The following is a 19,027-nucleotide window of genomic DNA, read 5'->3' as shown; positions in this document are numbered from 1 at the left end:
CAGTTCCCTTTTTGCCCCTGCTAGCGCTTATGCCATTCAAAGATTCTGTTTTCTCATTTTTTGTGTTGCTCCACTGAAATGTAAGCTCCTTGACAATGGAGAATTTGTCCATTTATTTGGTTGACTACTTTTTCCTTAGTAGTTCAAATGTCTCACAAGTATGAAGTGCTTAATAAATATTTACTGATTGAAAAGCTGAATCAGTACCAAATTGCTGAACAAATAAACTGTTGGCACATAGTAGGCACTCGGTATATATTTTGCACTGCACAAATGCCTGCATGAAAAAGTACAGGTGCTACTAAAACAAATATAAGATGTTTAACTTAGTCAGAGGAGCCATGTAAGGTATATAGAACAGAAAAGTGATTTCAGCCACTTTGATTGTGTTAATCCAATAAGTCAGACATCCGTTAAACTTTGTTACAGTTTTTGGTAAGACTAGAATGTCTGAGCAGGGATGGGAACTCTGTTAAACCAGTCACTCTCCAGATATCTGTCTGACCCACTCCCCTGCTCTTCCACACGTATTCACTCAGTGGGCAGCTTTTGTCGTCCTGCTTTTCTCACCAAGAACAGAGATTGAAAATGTCCCATAGAGAAATTAGCATCAGGGTCGACCAACTGGAAGCCAAACACTGCAGCTATTTTTCCAGCATTCCTCAACTCCTAAGAGAGCCACAGACGAAGAGTAGAGGTTAGAGGGCAGGATTCTAGAAGTATCATTCTCTTGCTGAGTTCTGGTGGGCGGAGGAATTATGTATGGTACAGAGTGGAGAGTCCTGTGTCTGAACCTTTTGGGAGATGAATTTCCTCAGCCTCTTTAAACATTTTGGCCTTTCAGTTGCTAATGATACTAAAGGAGCTGCACCATTTCTTCTGGAGCTGTGTCAGGATTTGCTCCATAAGTTACCTGGGAGGATGCCATATGCAAATCCAAGAAGAAATAGCAGTCTTGGTATTCATGGTGACAGCTTAGTTATCTTCAAGGGGAAGGGAAGGAGATGTAAGTTTCTTTTTTCTTAATAGTCTTCCCTTTCAATGTCTAGATTCCATGACTAGTATTACTCGGTGACAGGTTGGGACCAGCCTATACATTTTAGGAACAGCAATGCAGCATAAATTTCAACATGATCCCACGTAATAGTTATAGTGCGTTTCTATACTCATTTGGAAATTACTTTAAAGACCTGCTCACAGATACTTTTCCTGGGATGTTGAAGGTCTCATGTGGAGATGAAAATATGTTTGCTATCTCCCCCAAACCAGACCGTTCTGCTTTTAATGTAATGATGATCAGAAAGATTAACAACATTCAATGCAGACATGAAGGAAAAAAAGAACAAAGTGTGTGTTGATCATCATCATCATCATTTTTAGGCTAAGTAACAACCGATAGGAAAAGTATCTCACTATAACTAACAGCAATCCTACACAGTTTATAAAATGAGGACAGTGAGTCTCAGTTTCTACAATTTGCTTAAGGATATCTAGCCATTATGTGACAGCATAGGGCTTTGGTGGTAGGGCAGCCAGTTTTGAAAGTCTGTGCTCTAAATCAAGAGGCTGTCTTGAGCACTGTCATTTCATGTAATACATATTTTTCCTCCTTCATATGGTATCTTGTAAACCCCAGCACATACTATGTTAGTTCAGCCCATATCACAATTTTTTAATGGTGTCAGAGTGGGTTGTTTTTTTTTCTAATTAAGATAAGATTGACTTAACGTAAATTTCACTATTTTAATAATTTTAAAAGTGTACAATTCAGTGGTATTTATTTGTACAGGCATCACCACTATTTAGTTCCAGAACATTTTTATCACTCTGAAAGGAAACACATAGCTATTAGGCACGTTCCTTCCCCTGACCTCCACCAAGTCCTGACAGCTACGAATTCATTTCCTGTTCTGGAAATTTCATACAAAATGTGGTCCTTTGTATTTGGCTTCTTTCACGTAACATCTTGTTTTCAAAGTTTTTCCATGTTGTAGCATATATCAGTACTTTGTTCCTTTTTTAAACCTGAATAATACTCCATTGTGTGGATAATCACATTTTGTTTATACATTCATCTGTTGAGGGATATTCAGGTTGTTTCCACCTTTGGCTATTGTGAAGAGTGCTACTGTGAACATTCATGTACAGGTTTTTTGTTTGTTTGTTTGTACATAGGTTTTCAATTCTTCTGGGTATATGTACCCAGGAATGAAATTGCTGGGTCATATAGTAATTCTACATTTAACTTGTTGAGGAGCCATCCAACTGTTCTGCACAGTATCTGCATCATTTTACAGTCCCACCAAAAATGTAGGAGTGGTCCAGTTTCTTCACATCTGCACCAACATGTATTATTTTCCATTAAAAAAAATATATGCATTGTAGTACTGGTACCTTATTGTGGTTTTGGGTTGCAGTTCTCTAACAACTAATGATGCTAAACATCTGCATGTGCTTCAGAGTGCTTTCTATTATAAACTTTCAATTTTAGAGTAATTTTAGATTTACAAAAATGAGCAAAATTTATATAACAACATTTTAATAACATCTCCATATTAAATGTACTGCAAGGTGTCTCTGTGCCTTCTCTCCTTCTTTCATTTTGGGTTTTGAACTTTTTGATAGAGAAATATGTCACTGGAAAACATTACAGTTATTAATGAAGGCTCTGATACATTATTTTGCATACAAAACCATGGGGTAGGTAACATTATAGGACATTAGGAATTAATAAATGGGTGTACACAGCATAATGATTAAGAACATGGTCTTAGTAACACTGGATCTGAATACTGGTTGTGTCATCTTGGGCAAGTACTTAACCTCTCTGAACCTCAGTCTCCTCTATAAAATAGGGAGAGCATCTACCTCATAGTGTCATTATAAGGGTCAAATGAGAAAATGTATTGAAAGCACTTAACAGTTTTTGACAATAAATGCAATGTTCACTTTGTTTGCTTGCTTGCTTTTTAAAGCACAGAATAACTACCTAATTTGTCTATGTTCGCATAGCTGGTTAGGGTCCATGGGAGACCATCATTCTATCTCTGCATCCTTCATTCATTCATGTATGCATTCATTCATTCTTCAGATATGAGCTGGGCCCATGCAATGTGTGAAGTTGTGATCAAGAAGCTGCTAACATCAATAGTAGTAAAAATCATGGTTCTGGAAGCAGAGAAATCTTGGATCAAATACCAACTACCATTTCCTTAGTCTGTGTTCCTGTGCAAGTTATACAGCTTTGTCAAGCCTCTGTTTCCTCATCTGTAAAATGGAAATGTTAATAGTCCTTGCCTCATAGAGTAGGGGGGACTAAATAGATGCATCGTCTAAAGCATTTACCAAAATGCCTGTCCCTCTGAGCACTCACTCAGAAAATAGCAACATCATTTCTATCAGGATCATAGGTTTGACTAAGCCAAAGACAAATTATTGTAAAGATTTCACTAGATAATACATGCAAATATTTAGAGGAGTGCATGACATAAATATGTTCAAATATAAATGGTACTCTTTTTTTGTCTTTCAACCATTTAAAAACATAAAACCATTCTTAGCTCTTCAGTCCTACAGAGAAGGGTTAAGGAGTGTATTTGGCTGTGGGCCAAAACCTCTGACAGAGTGCATCATATGCAGAAAGGATAGATATGAAACATTCCATGAAACTTTTATTTCAGTCATACCTGTGTACGTGTATGACTGAAATAAAAGTTTCATGAAATGTTTCATATCTATCCTTTCTGCATATGATGGGTAGTGAAGCAAAATGCATTTCTTATTGTGAACAGCAATCAAAAAAGCTTGGAAACGTTCCCCTGGAGAAGGGCCTTGGTTATCCGGAGAGCACTGTCAGGAAATGCCAGCTTGCTTTAGCAAGTGGATTGCATAGCTTTAATAGTTTTAGGCTTTGGTGGTGTCAATTAAAGAAATAAAGTCATAAAAAGATGATATGTTAAAATAAAAATAATGACTGATGGTGAAGTTGTGTCTTGTTTTAAACAGGGTAACCTAGGATTTGAGTGAAAAAAATAATTGCTATCTGGTTTTTGCTCTCATCACTCAGCTGTGAGTGTTCCCAGCACTCTCTGGATTCTACAGGAAAGGTCACAAGATCAAGGTCAAACATCTGAAAAATGCAGATGCTGTGAGTTTGGAAGCAGAAACATTCCCAAGCATATGCCAGCTTGTGCATTCACTGAAGCAGAGGGCTAACTTAATAGCTAAAATTGTAGGGTCTTACAATACTTCACTTAATTCCTCAGTTCCCTGCTGCACTGAAAATCCTTAGGGTACCCAAAGTCAGGCATGCTGAATTTCTCAGACAGGAGTGTCAAGAATGTTCAGGATACAAGGACTCCAAATTTGGGCATTGTCTCCCAGGGGGGGTTGCTCATAACCACTCTGGGTTTGGCTAAGCTTCCCCTTACCTGGGCAATGGTCCATAAAATTTAGTTTAAAATTCTAGGAACGTGCTAAATCTGGAAAGTGAATAATACAGTTTTTGAGCCCTCATTCATCTGGCTACAAGATTTTGTGGGAAACAGTTTTCCAAACATGGCACAGTTCAAGGAGCATGGCTGCTCAGATTCCAGATTGCTTCATTATCCTGAGTCATTTTCCAAAACTCCACCTAGTGTTTGCTGGATCAGCTTTGTGGCAAGACAGAGTTGTGCTTTATGGAACCATGTATTTACAATGTGGGTGTCTGCAACCATCTGAGAACTCTATGACTGGCTCCATAAAAAACACCTTCAGATACCATAATGTGATCATTAAACTGGACTTTGTCATTCACTTCCTAAAATACTATTTAAATAAATTAAGGGGGAAATATCTCTAACAATGGCCCCTTTAATTTCTGAAGCCATGCTTACAAATTACAATCCTTCCTAATGAGATACCCACCAGGATCACCCTGGGCTCCCAGTCATTGAATTGACCAAACACTATTGAATTGGTTTGTTTTCTTGTCTGAGCATCCAAGCAGGACGTAAGTTTCCTCAGCAAAACAAAAACAAACAAACAAAGTGTGCCATTTAGTTCTGTTTCATCAGTGTGTAGTAGGAATTGACAAAACAAGTATTTAGTCAACACTTGTTGAATGAAGGAATGAATGAAAACAATCTACCAACTGTCACATTCACCATCTTGGAATATTTCATTCTTTGTCAGTTTAGCATACGAGAAAGTTAAGATTCATTTTAGAACATTCGAAATTGATGTTCTGGAGTTTGACAAACCATCTGTGTTAAACAAGTATAAGGTTTGACTAGCTTCTTTTGTAAAGGGTTCAATCTTGCACTGTTGCCAGATTCAGAATATCTTCAAAATATCTCTCAAAATGTGGGCCAACCACTGCAGATTTTGTTGAAATCAAACTCCCACTGCATTTGAATTTTGGGCATTTTAGGTATCTGTAGAAAAGGTGACCCTAAGAGCCTGTTGAGGAACTCATCTTGATGAGGTTTCCCTGAGGAGTCCCAAGTGCACACACCTCTGCCAGCCTTTTGTGAGGTTTGTGACTCACTTGTGTTTATTGCCAAATCCACTGAGAAGTGGGCAGACTGTACCTCTACTCTCAACAATTGAAACTGAAAGCTTTAATATAGACTGAAATTTCTCTGATTGCTTTTCCCATCTGTTAGTGAAAATCTCCTTCCTTCTGGGATTGCTAAACCTGATGATGTAAGCTGCGCATGGCTGTCTTTCCTGGCTGTGGGGAGAAGGCCAATCTGTATGTAGTAGGAGTGAATGAGGGCCACAGAGGAGATTGGGACCAAGGGGTGATGGAGAGAGAGAGAAAGCTGAGGGCCCTGTTTGAGCCTCTTCATGTAGCCATACAAAAAAGTAGTTTCACCTCTGGCTTTGCCAGTTATGTGGAATAATTTATTTCCTTTTTTTGCTTAAGCTAATTCATTTGGGTTTCTGTCCCTGGCAACCAAAACATCCTAATACAAATAATTATTTTAGCTTCATTCAGAATCCTAAATGAGCATTAACAGGGCATTGGTTAAATACTTCTGGAAGATTGAAAGAATGGAAGATTATTGACCTATTGAAAGTGGTAAATATAGGTCTTTGTTTACAAATAGGAAATTGATGGTATACTGGTGAGTGAAAAAGGATCAAAAGGATTATTTTAGCCCATAAATTAACAATACTGTAGTTCTCCCTTATCTGAGGGGGATTTGTCCCAAGAACCCTAGTGGATGTCTGAAACCATGGACAGTACTGAACTATATGTTTTTTCCCTCTACATACTTATCTGTGATAAAGTTAAATTATAAACTAGGCACAGTGAGAGATTAAGTTCAATAACTGAAACCACAGAAAGTGAAACTGCAGATAAAGGAGGACAGCTGTAAATCCCAAACATAAAGAGAGAGAGAATTTAAGAGAGTGGACTCCGTGTGTGTGTGTGTGTGTGTGTGTGTGTGTGTGTGTGTGTGTGTGTGTGTTGTGTTTTTGAATTGACCAAAGTCCGGGAAGAAAGACACCCAAATGTAAAAAGTAGTTGTCTTTTCGTAATAGACTTTTGAATGACTTAATTTAATGCTGCCTTTTTACTTATCTATTTTTAAATTGTTTTAAACAAACTCATATTATGAGGGTATTTTTTAAATATGGACATTCTACCCTTGTTTTCAATGTGTATTTCCCTCCTCTGTCATTCAGTTCTGTTTCAGTGCAATAAATTGTTAAAGATGCATAATAAGGAAGAAGAAATATAGAGAGTGAATACCTTCAATAATGAAATCCTGTATTATTCAAACATCTATCATGTTCAAATTATTTTCATAGACGTGGTGGGAAATAGAATAAAAGAGATACAAATGTCTATTAAGAAACTGCAAATACTATTAGGGTATTTGGTGTGGTCTTGATAATATGGATAAATGCATTAACCACATTGTTTTTTCATGTGAAACCTTCATAAGAGTGTATATCAATGATACCTTACTAAAAAATTTTTAAAAAATGCAAATACTTTTTACAAGGAAATTAATATTATCAGATATATTTTCAGTGGAGTTATGAAGGATGTATGCTAAGTTGGAACACTTAAGTGTTTTATACAGCTGAATCACTTAGGAAATTTTAGGAAAGATTCTGATGATAAATTCTTGGGTTTCTCTTGGTTCCATAGAACCAGCATTGAATTTCAAATCTTCCAGTTACCACTATGCATTTTTCCCCAAGGAAGTCAATGAGAACATTAGCCAGGATTAAACTCTCTTCCTGGAGTTACTTCTCTGGGGTATTAAAATAATAGTGCACATGTGATGTTGTGAAAGTTTACAAGAATTAGCATTTTACTTATTTTTGCCTGGCTGAAAGTAGTAAAGGGAAGAGAAAGTACTATGGTCGGAGAAAACCACCCATCTGTCTCTCCATGTGAGAAAGAGGACAAGTTATCAGGTGAATCATGGAAGTGCTGTGGGGAGATGACTAGGAAAATGGCCCTGACCGATATTTACCTTCTATTTGGGCGGCTGATGCTTTCAATCTCCTCTGTTAGTTGACTCTAAATCACCAGTTCGGAGTCAGTTACCTTATTGCATACAAACTATTTAGGTTGATATCTATAATACATGCCTCTTGATGCGTTCTTCGAAAGTTAAAGGCTAACCAATTTGTATGTGTTCCTTTATTCTACAGCTGACTTATTTCCTATCCTTGCAATTTCAGAAAAATGAGGTAAAATACCACTGTCGACTGCAATTATGAATTTCTTTAATCACAACTGGAACACTTTGGGAAGAAATGTATTTTGGAGAAAGAAAAGAAATAAACATTTTGTTTGTGGGATATTTTTTATTTCCTTAAGCTACAAAAAAATAAGGTCTTACTTTGTGCAGAGCTTATTGTGTTATAGTTGACATCTCATCTGAATCCACTGTGTTTATTAAGAGCTCATTATTGAAATGCTTCTGCAATAGCAGTATTTGGCACATCACCTGCATCCACAGATCTCCAAACACTTTAGAAATGTTTGCAAATTAATCCTCTTTACATTCCATTAAATTATTCAGTCTTCAGAGCCTGCAGATGGGCAACAGAAGATTGAATTCCACAGTGGAATACTGTGTTCCTTCAGATTAAAAGGAAGAGATAGGAGGGTGACTTTATTAGTGTGCACACACTATGTGGCAGGTTCAGAAGCCAAAAAAATGCTGTTACTCAAATATGCTAAATGGCAGATGGTCACATCCTATACTCTGACAGGACGGTTCTGAGTATGGGCCTTGGTGGTATCTCTGGGTTCACACCCTCCCTTTATAACTTCTAAGCCCCTGAGCAAGTTTCTTCTTTCCTAGCTCCACTTTCCTCCATTGTAAAATCAAGGGCATACCTACCTCACATGGTTGTAGTGATGATTAAATAAAATAACGCATGCAACTGTCCTGGCACACACAGCAAGCCTCAAAGTTATGCACTTTATGGCATTGTTTTTCCCACTGGAATGCATTGCTAGTCATAGCCTAAGTAAGAAAAGTCAGAACACTGAGGTCCCATTTTACATATATTCATGAAAAATCTATTTGAAGATGACATAACTGTCAGCTCTTTCTAGGTAACAGGCTATACAGTCTTTGGTTCTAGTCACCAAATCTAAAGGCTTTATGGCAAAGGTCACATATTATAAGTTTAATGTCACATTTCATCCATGCATTCAAAGAATCATTCAGTAAATATGTATCGTGCAAACCCATGCGGTTTACGTGCTGAGTATTCAAAGGTTGGGTAGGGTAGATATTATTTCTGTCCTGAATTCCTCTTCCATTCTGGGATACAAGACCTGGACCAGGCAAAACAGACTAGACAAAAAGGGTCGGAGGAGGAGCAAAGACCTTGAGAATATTGTAAGTTTAGTGCCTGAAAATTGGCAGTTTTAGCTGCTTTGCAGGTTCAAATGACTACTTTTTTGTTTCTGGGATTATAATACGGGTCTCTATACCTCTCTCCATCCTGCCCTCTTCAGGTATCTCTTCTTTTCCTGGGGTTATTCCACATCTAAAATTGGAAGTTTGTTAAATCTTTTTTTTTTTTTGCCCTTTCAGCAGGGGATACCTGGAGTCCTAGAGTCAGCAGACGGTACTGCTGAAGTGGGAGAAACTACAAAACATTTGATCTCACCCATCCTTTGACTCCTTCTGACGGGAGTGGGAATCAGATTGGGAGGCTGGGGACCCCTGATTCTAGGCAGGTGGGGGGGGGCGGTTCTTGGCAAGTGATCAGACTGTGTGGAGAAACACACAAGGCCAAGTTTACAAGTGATTTTTAGGGGAATCTCTGACTCTAAGGTGACATGCAAAAACGGGCATTTTGGTGGAAGATCCATTCAACAAATACTTGAGCACTCACTAGGTACAAGGCATCAGTCTAGGAACTGGGAACATCAATAAACCAAACTGCCAAAGTTCCCTGCCCTGCTGGGGCTGGCACTCTAGAGGGAGAGGTTGACCACAGGTTTATTTTGCAGAAGGGTCTGTGACATAAGGAATGCTCAGGAACCAAGACGTGGTCCTGGACATTGTGTACCAGTACCATGTAAGAGGAACCTTAACTGTCCAGATTGCAGAGCCCATCCCTGATATTCTAACTGGCTGGATATGTGTCTGGGCTCTGGAATGAATTCTGTGAAGCTTCCACTCATTTTAATCTAGTCAAGTGTAAGACAAACCAATGACTTCTGAGAGTAGGGGCTGGAGATGAAGTTTCCCTCACCAAGAATCAAGGAAAATTGGCCACTTCATTCTTTCACAGATAGTACAAAGCAATGCAATTTCCAGTTCTGGATATCCCAACAGAGAAGGATCAACATGCTTCTATTTTTATCATCCTAGAATAGCACCCTACAAACAGTGCTTTAAAAATATATTTAAATGTATGCCTACATGTTTTAAGCTTTCTGAAGGGAGAGATATTATCATCAAACTTGACACTCCAAAATGATTTCCTAATTCTATTTCCAAATACTGCTACTAGTAATATGTTTCTATTTATGCTACTTTGTAAATTCTAATTTACAAGTGTTCCCCGTGTAAAACTCCCAAGAACCTTGCGAAGCATTGTTATACTCACTTAACAGGGGAGAAGTGAAGGCCCGGAGGGGTCACAGAGCTTGCTCAAGGCCGCAGAATGTTTGCAGCAGTGGGTATACAAATCCCAGAGGCCAGCTCTCAGCTCAGACGTCTGGGGCGTCCTACCCTCTCTGAGTCCTCTCCATTTACCTCCCTTATTTAGCACTCGGAATGTCTCCTACGACTAAAGATGAACAAACAAGTTATAAATCGCTGAGGAAAAAAATTGCTGAGAATAGTGCTCCCTGGGCCGATCTGGGGAGTGTTCAGGGGAGGACAGCCTTCCCGGGCACAAGGTATTCCTTCTGTTGGCATCCCCCGAGCGGGCTCCGAAACCTAGCCGGACAGACGCTCTCGCTCTACTACCGCCCCGGGGCGGCGCCAGGGGGTGGCACCGACCCGCGGACTGCAAATTCCGAGAGGTGGCTACCGCTCCCACGCCCCCGCGGGCGCCAGAACTCGGGTGCAGATCCCAGTCTCGGGGGTAAACTAACTTCTCTCTTCGCCCCGGGGCGGGACCGAAGGTTTCCCGTCTCCCCCAGGAACTCGAGTCCTGGACAGATGACTGGCTCCAGAAGTTTTTTTGCTGAAGGGGCAGTTAAAAGCTAGCCCCCTTTTAAGCTAGAAGACCGAACCCCCTCTAGCCTTTGGCTTCTGTCCCTCGCCTATAGTTTTTCTCGCGACTTAAAAAATTTCCCCAAAGTTTAAGGTGCAGGTATATGTATATGTGGGAGCATGTGAAGTTCGCAGGAATCTCAGATTCGGGGGAGACAGTCCCAAGGGACTCCCAGCACCCACTGCCCCCCCCACCTCCCCAGGTGGCGGAGACACTGGCAGAACCCGCTGCAGGACCCGAACCCGCTGGCGCAGTGCAGGCGGGGAGCAGGCTCTCGACTCAGGTCCCGCTCTGGGATAGAGGGAAGTGCGGCGGGAGGTGCAGGTGAGGGCGGACTTGCCGGGCTGGGTGACCGACAGCGTCGCCAGCCACTGGCCGAGGGCGGTTAGGAAGCTTAGGCCGGCGTGAGTGCGTGCGTGTGTGCGTGAGTGTGAGCATCAGGGTGAGTGTGTGAGCCTCCCCAACCCCCACCTGTTTGAAATGGTTTAAAATGGCAAAGCCAGACTGCCCCTGTTTCAAAAGTTGCACACAGTGGAGTAAAACACGTGGGCAACCCCCTACCCTCAAAGGGAAGTGCTGAGCCGAGGGCACTTAAAGAAAAGAAAGAATAAGAGGCAGTTGAAGACCGGTAGGTTGCCTTATTGTAGCGAATCGGTTTTAGGACCCAACGGGAAGCACTTTGGAATCTCTCCCTTCGGGAAGGCGAGGTGGGGCGGGCCGGCCGGCTGGCGGGCGCTGGGCGCATGCGCGCGCGTCTCCTTTCGCCGGCCGCTGAGCTCCGCGGCGCGGAATAGAATGAACTCTAACAAAACAAGCCGAGCCTTTGTATCTGCTTAAAGGGGCCGCAGGCACTTCCCTCCTGTCCCCCCAGCCCCCGCTCCGCAACCGCGTCTCCAGGGCTCCCAGCAACTGGCTGCGAGGGCTTCCCTCGCCCTCAGGAACAACCCGCCAGCGAGGAGAGGCGAGCCAGGCGGGAGGCAAAGAGGAGACACCGCATTTCTGAGGCAAGAAAGGAAGGAAGGGAGGAAAAAAAAAAAGAAAATAGCCCAAACGGCGCACAGTGGACTCTGGCCCGGAGCACGGTGGAGCGCTGGAACGTGGGCTGAGGAGCACCGGAATGCAAACAAAGCTCGCGGGCGCCTGTGCACGGCTCGCGGGGAAGCCCAGAAAGTTTGTGTTATGATGACTTGAGTGCGCGAGTGTGCAGAGGATCGAGGCTGCCAAGTTTCTCTCTCCCTTTGCGTTATCTGGGGGGGCGATGTGCCCCCCATGAACCAGAGGAGGCTTGGGGGCTTGTGCTGTGGGGGCACCTGTCTCTCACTTTATTATCATTTTTCTGTGGTGGGGAGAGGAGCGTAACCCACCATGTCGAAAGTGATTCAGAAGAAGAACCACTGGACTAGCAAGGTTCACGAATGCACGGTGAAGCGGGGACCCCAGGGCGAGCTGGGGGTGACGGTGCTGGGGGGAGCGGAGAACGGCGAGTTTCCGTATGTGGGGGCGGCGGCCGAGGCGGCGGGGCTCCCCGGCGGCGGCGAGGGCCCCCGGCTGGGCGAAGGGGAGCTGCTGCTGGAGGTGCAGGGCATCCGGGTGTCCGGCTTGCCCCGCTACGACGTGCTGGGAGTCATCGACAGCTGCAAGGAGGCCGTCACCTTCAAAGCCGTCAGACAAGGTAAGAGCAGGCGCGCCTCCGGGAGGCGTCCTCAGAAGAGGGGAGCGGCCTGCAGAGTGCCCCCCACCTCTTCTCGGGTTCTCGCTTTCCTCCTCCGAGCGCAGCGTAGGGGCGACGTTGAGGCCGTGTGCCCTGTCGTGGTGACACCACAAAGTTTAACAGAGGCTGTGCGTGGTCGGCCCACCTGCGTTGGAAGACCGGGTTGGGTTTGCGCCGGGCAGCAGGCGGACTTTTCCCCGGCCTGGTGTGCCAACCTGTTATCCCAGCCACCAGGCGCCCCGCAGCTTCTCCCGCGCCGGGAGGAGCGCTGGGGAACTGAGGCCGGGGCAAAGCGGACGCCGTCCCGGCTCCCTGGGGGCGCGACGCTGCTGCTGCATTCCTTTGCCACTTGTGTGGTTCCAGACTTGGAGAAAGGGTATGAAAGAGGAGAGGGTGAACCTCCTCTCTCAGAAAATCAGCTTCACACGCAACCCTCCTCCAGGTTGGTGAGCGTATGACCGCCCTGTGGCTCCTAAACCACCCTAACATCCTACGTTCACCTCACAGCTGGGTGACGCCTGTGTCTCCCCCGTGTGGCCCGGCCCCAGGCGTGGTGGATGGAGGTAGGGCCGGGGGGAGGGCGGTGAGGAAGGACATTTCTCTCTGCTGGAATCAAGCCCAAGTTTGAGGCCGCCACCACCATCCTCATTGTTGATGATGATAACGATACTATTCACTGTGAGCGTGCTTTGTGCCAGACTCTATGTAAAATGCGTCCCTTGCCCTATCTTATTCTGATTCATAAGAATTCTAAGAATGAGTTGTTGTTATAAACCCCATATTACAGATACGGAGCCTGGGACTGATATTGATTGAGTTACCTGCCCAAGGTCACACGTACCAAAAGTGAGTGTTCGCACCCTTGCTGCAGAGTTTTAAGCATTGAGGAGGAAGAGGCAGGGGAATGACCCTCCGGGACTGGAGGGGCTGACTTGGGAGGAGGGACTGGGAGCAGGTTCCTCTCTGGGTAGTGAGCAGAGAAGTGATGACCTGTTTCATGGTTGCTGGTAGTGCGAAGGGCCGTACATCTGTCTGTTGCAGGCAAGGGGTGTCCCTTTATCAGTCCATCAGAGAAGGGCTGCTGCTTCTCCTTGGATCCCCTATGGACCGAGCCCCAGGATGCAGGTTCTCCCCCACGAAAGCACCAGAGGAGCTAGCAAAGTTGAGCGTGGTGAAAAGTACCCATATGTGCCTGCTGGCTGGAAGGGCAGGCAGCAGCTGGATGAATGTGTTAAAGGAAAGGAGGGCTGGGCTGGGCCCGGCTGGGCTGAGCTGGGCTGAGCTGGGCTGAGCTGGGCTGAGCTGGTCCCTTCTGGGAAACAGGCCTGTTCCAGATGAGACAGAGGAGCGGGGCAAAGGGTGCAATGGGGCCTTCTGCTAGCTTTGGGAACTGGGGGGATAACAGCTTTGGAAAGCTCCTTCCATTTATGTCCTCATCTTCCACTTGGGTGCGTCTTCCAAGAAGCCCCCAGTGTTCTGCCAGTATGAACAAATCCTTCCTCCTAAATGTGTCCCTTGTAGTTTTTCACTACTATGAGCAAGAGTTGGGTTCCTCTTCCTTCTCACCAAAGGGAGATTATTACCATTATGACTAGTAAGTGCTCAGTAATAGTGAACTATTTTTGATATGTAATTGAAATTGAGTAGTTATTTATTTCTAAGAGTAGCTGTTAGTATCAAGAACCTGGATTCTGAATTGAATGCCAGTATCTGGATTATTAGGACTTGATAGAACTGTAGAGAAAATACTGTGTCAAAGCATCTGATGGGGTGCAGCACAGAGTCTCTCAGTTAAGGGGATTTTGGAGAAAGGGCTGGAGGAAGGCCAGGCAGGGGTTCCTACCCATGTAGTGTGGGGGTCCTACTGGTGCTAATGCATCCTGTATGGGGGCTTGTTTTCAGTGTGCAAGGTAGTGTGTGTGTGGCTGAACCTCCTCCATCCAAGGTTATCAAAGATCTGGGAAACCTGGAGCCAGGGCTGCCTCATCACGGAACTTAGGAAGTGTTGGTCAGATAATCAAGTATGTTTGGAATCAGACATGTCTGGGTTGAAACTATAGTGTCTCCAGGTTGTTTCCTTTCATCCAGAACCACTTTGTATACTGCAGAGGAATGTTCATAGCGTGTGTGTGTGGGTAAGTATACTTGTAATGGGATACAATAAAGATGCTCGAATGGTCTGGAACCCACTACAGTGTGAAAGCTCCTATTTCATGTAATAATTACACAGGCACACTTCGTTCTTCCAGTGTCTTCATTACACAAAGATGTCATTAGAGCATTTCACTAGTCTTCTGCTCACACTTTCATATAGAGAATATGATTTAAATTATATGCCAGGATTTCTCTTACTGTGTCTTCCTTACTGTGTCTTAATCATATTAGGCTCATACTTGGTACATAGTAAAGGTAAATGGTACTTCTGTGTTGTCTCTACCTTGAGCCTAGCCACTCCCAGGGAGACAGTCACTCTGGGTGCCGTCTGTATGGAAATGTCACGGTCTTCTTGTGGGAGAAAATTTTGCTGTTTCTATTTCATAGCAGCTCTGGAAAGATGAACAGACCAAAATAGTACATAGCAAATGGTATTCTATGAAGTAGGACTGGATTGTGAAATAATCAAGCTCAGTGGGTCTACCAGGTTGGAGTTGGTTCATTGTAAATGGAGAAGAAAGTCTTTTGTCACAAAGCCTGGGCATATATATGTGTGTGTGTATATATGCACATTTTTATATATGCACATATGCATAAATGTTTTATAGATATATACATGCACACATGCTGTATATGTACATATGTTATATAAAATGTTATTTTGAACATATAATAAAGCAAATATATACACACATACTTTTTAAGTGTATATTTACCAATAATAGAGTGCGCAGATCTTAAGTATATAGTTTGATGAGTTTTGACAAATATACGTTCTTATGATATCTTCACCCAAATCAAGATAAAGACTATTTCCATCTCCCCCAAAATTTCCCTCATTTCCCTTTCCATTCAACCCCCCCACTTCCCCCACCTCCTCCACAGGCAAAGGCTGTTTCATTTCTTTCACCATAGATGAGTTCTGTGTTATTGAAATTCATGCAAATGAAATAATGCAGTGTATGGCTTTTTTCACTCAACAAAGTATTTTGGAGCTTTCATATGGCAATATCACTGTTCTTTTTTATCATTGAGTAGTATTCCATTGTGTACATATACCAGTTTGTTTTTATAATTGCTCCTCAATGGACATTTAGACTATTTGTCACTTTCAGCTGTTATGAATAAAGCTGCTATCCATGTTCCAGGTGCTCCACATTTTTGCCAATCTTTAATCTTGACTGTCTTTTGAATTTTAACTTTTTTAGTATATGTGGAAAAAGAAAAGAAGTCATTAAGGCAATTATGCTATAGGATGTAGCTAGAGCTAGTATTTAGTAAGCACTTCAGAAGGTGTCAAACACTTGGCTAAGCCAGTGCTTTATGGGCATTTTGTCCTTTATTCCTCAGAACTGGACTCAGATATCAGAAACTGAGGTCCAGAGAGCTTGGGTGGCTTTTCCAAGAGTCATACAAGTGGCAGAAGTAGAGCTGGAACTGAGCCGCGTTGGATTCCCAAACCCATGCTTCCTAAATCCTGGGCCAGTGAGTCTCAAAGTAGGTGTTAGTGTCACCTGGGAACTGGTTAGACATACAAATTCCTGGGCCTTACCCCATTCCTACTGATTCCTTTGGGAGTTTGCTCAGGAGAGTGAGGCCTGTGGGGTGTTTTTAACAAGCGACTCTGGTATAGGCACAATTCTGAGAACCACTGCCCTAGGTTATTGTTTGATTTTGAGGATATGGCATCAAGTGATGCAGGTGACCTGGGTTCCAGAACAAGGCTGCCAGCTGTCATCTCCACCAAGGCACCCTCTTTGGGCCTAATTTTCTTCATGCCAGAAATAAGTGGGTGCACCTCTCCAGGTCCTTTGCATTTGTAAAATGCTGGATTCCATGAATAACCCAGACTCCAGAAGTTTGAAATGGTGTGATTGTGGTTTCCCAAACAGGTAATATCATAGGTCATGCTTTCACATTTTTGTAGGTGAGTTTTGTGGTTTTGAAAATTACCCAGGAACTGACACTCTCCCTCCTCATGTTTCTTTAGACAGAATGGAGACATAAATAGGACACAGTTGAAAAACCACACCACCACCACCAGAGCCTTCGCCTCACCATAATGGGGGAATTACAACCACATACAACTGGATATAGTTCTTTCTGCCTTTTTGGATTTTGTTTTGATGCTGTGTGTTTATTTTGACTAATGGGTCTATATTATAACAGCTCTGTAACAAACTAATTCTGCTCTCATTTTAAAGCACAGTGCCTCGTCTTTCTTGGTTTTCTGGTGAATTCTTCTTCAGGGTCTCTGGGCTTGCTGTTTTTGTCCCCCAAGATGGTCAACAAGATTGACCTCTCTCCTAGTGTCTCTTCATGGAGCTCCTCATCCAGTGGAATGCTGCTAAACTTTAACAACAGGCTCTGATAGAAGGTTTATAGCATAATGGAGTTACAAGAGATGCATATAGTTGGTTCTCCGGAGGCATATGAACTGGCCCCAGCACCCCACTGACCCTGTATAAAATAGTTCCAGAGTCATGTGTCATCCCTCATCCCAATCTGTGTCTTCATAGCCTTGTCAATTTCTACCTCTTCTCCCACTAGAATGTAAGGCCCATGGAAACGAGAAGCTTATTCACCCCTTATGTGTTCACCCCACTCATTCCCAGCACCCAAACAGTATCTGGAAAATCATAGGTGTTCAGTAAAATGTATTGGGTGTATGAATGAATTTTCCATTTTGCTTTTTATTCAGATTAAATGCAGACTAGGCCATTTACTTCTTTCCCCCTTTTCTCCCTATTCATCTGTTATTTCTTCTCATTTAGAATTCTAGTATGTTCATTTTCTCATCACCAGATCTTTCAATCAGCTGATTCCCTGTGTCAAATAATTTATACTGAGCTATAAATAAATAAATGACCGACAAAGCTTAATGAACTACATTTCAGTATTTCTGCTTGTTGATTTTTACTGGAGTTTAAGAATTGAAATTTCAGATGTTCGGCAGGCAGGATGATGAGGGTTTTTTCTATTTTCTGTTGATGTAGGCCCTGCTATTTGTCAATATCCCTAAGAGTGACACTTCACCTCCGTTTTTGCTTGGCATTGTCCCCGTGTACAGTTTTTCCAGCCAACAGCGAATCAGATCTTTGCTAGAGAAAACAGTCTGATTTTTATCCTCTCTTTGCTCTTAAATTGTGCTCTGTGTTTATATGTCTTTTTTTTTAATTTAAACTTTCAAAAGTCAATCTGTTTTTGTTCTTGGTGCCAAAAGACCACTCTCCAAATGATATTTTTAGGTTACACTCTGGAACATTCCACAGCTTTTACAAAAAATAATGCAAGGACAGGCAACCAACTTGTTCATTGTTTTCCAGGGGCCACCCTTTGCCAATGGCTGTGTTATTTAAAAATAGATTAAATCGACCTTATGATGCAATGGCATACAGTTGGCTCACTGCATTTATTGGCATTCATTCCCCAGCTAGTTTTGGATGGCAGAATTGATGATATCCACCAAGGGGAATTAAGTGGTTTATAAGAGAAAACATTCTGACATCTCCTTACCACAAGGGTTTACATGAAGGATGTTACTTTATAATGATGGTTATTTAATGCAAAACACCAGTCTCTGATGTCAGTGGTCCCTTCCTTGAGTTTGTATATATGTGTAACAGGATATACTGATTTTGTATACACTGACAATAAAGGCTGTCAAATTCGTTAAGGGTTGACATTCACATCCTAAAAAAGTAGGTTACTGCGTTCCTGCCTGTGTTTTTATAGCTCATATGCAAGATCTATAACCTTGAAAAATCCCTAGTAAATCCAGGAGCTTTGCTATACTGCACGTCTATGGATGTCTGCATTGATATAGTATTTCTTGTGAGTTTGTTTTGGTATTTCCACAGCTGAACCCCCCCTGGACCTCAAAGACATACCTATCACATCAACTTTTCCTCTGAATAGTAAAATGCCCTGTGGAGGGGTCACTGTATTCTGGATGTCAACCTTTCTAAAGGCATGTAGCAAAATTAAAACATGTAATTTGAACAGTGTCTTTTATGAGTAAATAATAATCATCTCTTTTTATAGCCAACAAATTGAAGAATGGTATAATCCATTACTTATAGTCATTTATATAGTCTCTACCTCAGAGTAAAATTCATAGCCCTTGCATGACTCACAAGCCCTCCTTGGTCTGGCCCATACCATTTCTTCTCTCTCCCCATCCATGGCCTGCCGGTCCCCACTTAGACATCCAGAAGTCTTGCTCCCTCATGATTTTCAGGTCTTTCCCAAATGGCACATTCTCAGTGACATCGCCCCTGACCACATTATTTACAACCATAACTCCACTGCCACTTGTCCCCTATTTCCCTTCATTGCTTTATTTTACTCCATAGTAGGGAGATCGTTTAAAAAATAAGCAAGTTCCTTATTTTGTCTCTTCTTCTAGAACATAAGCTCAGGGGCAGGGATATTGTTGATCTACTTGCCACTGTATCC

At 42.7% G+C, this 19,027-nt stretch overlaps 1 protein-coding gene across 22 annotated transcripts in view; it reads left to right on the top strand.

Annotated features, from left to right (window-relative positions):
• The first annotated feature begins 11,483 nt into the window (after nucleotides 1–11,483).
• The window catches only part of MAGI1 (membrane associated guanylate kinase, WW and PDZ domain containing 1), a 589,008-nt gene continuing 581,464 nt past the window's right edge, over nucleotides 11,484–19,027 (top strand). For 17 of the 22 annotated variants that reach the window (XM_073230855.1, XM_073230854.1, XM_073230852.1 and 14 more), the window contains exon 1: nucleotides 11,491–12,376. In XM_073230855.1, the coding sequence (XP_073086956.1) occupies nucleotides 12,070–12,376 (307 nt within the window). In that variant the 5' untranslated portion in view covers nucleotides 11,491–12,069. Of the gene's footprint in view, nucleotides 12,377–19,027 lie in introns of all 22 variants that reach the window. The other 5 variants (XM_073230864.1, XM_073230863.1, XM_073230862.1 and 2 more) reach the window with 3 other exon arrangements.

The sequence above is a fragment of the Manis javanica genome, chromosome 3, assembly GCF_040802235.1.
Source record: "Manis javanica isolate MJ-LG chromosome 3, MJ_LKY, whole genome shotgun sequence".
NCBI lineage: Eukaryota > Metazoa > Chordata > Mammalia > Pholidota > Manidae > Manis > Manis javanica.
The sequence above is the reverse complement of the archived record's forward strand: the minus strand, read 5'-3'. Positions and strand labels throughout refer to the sequence as shown.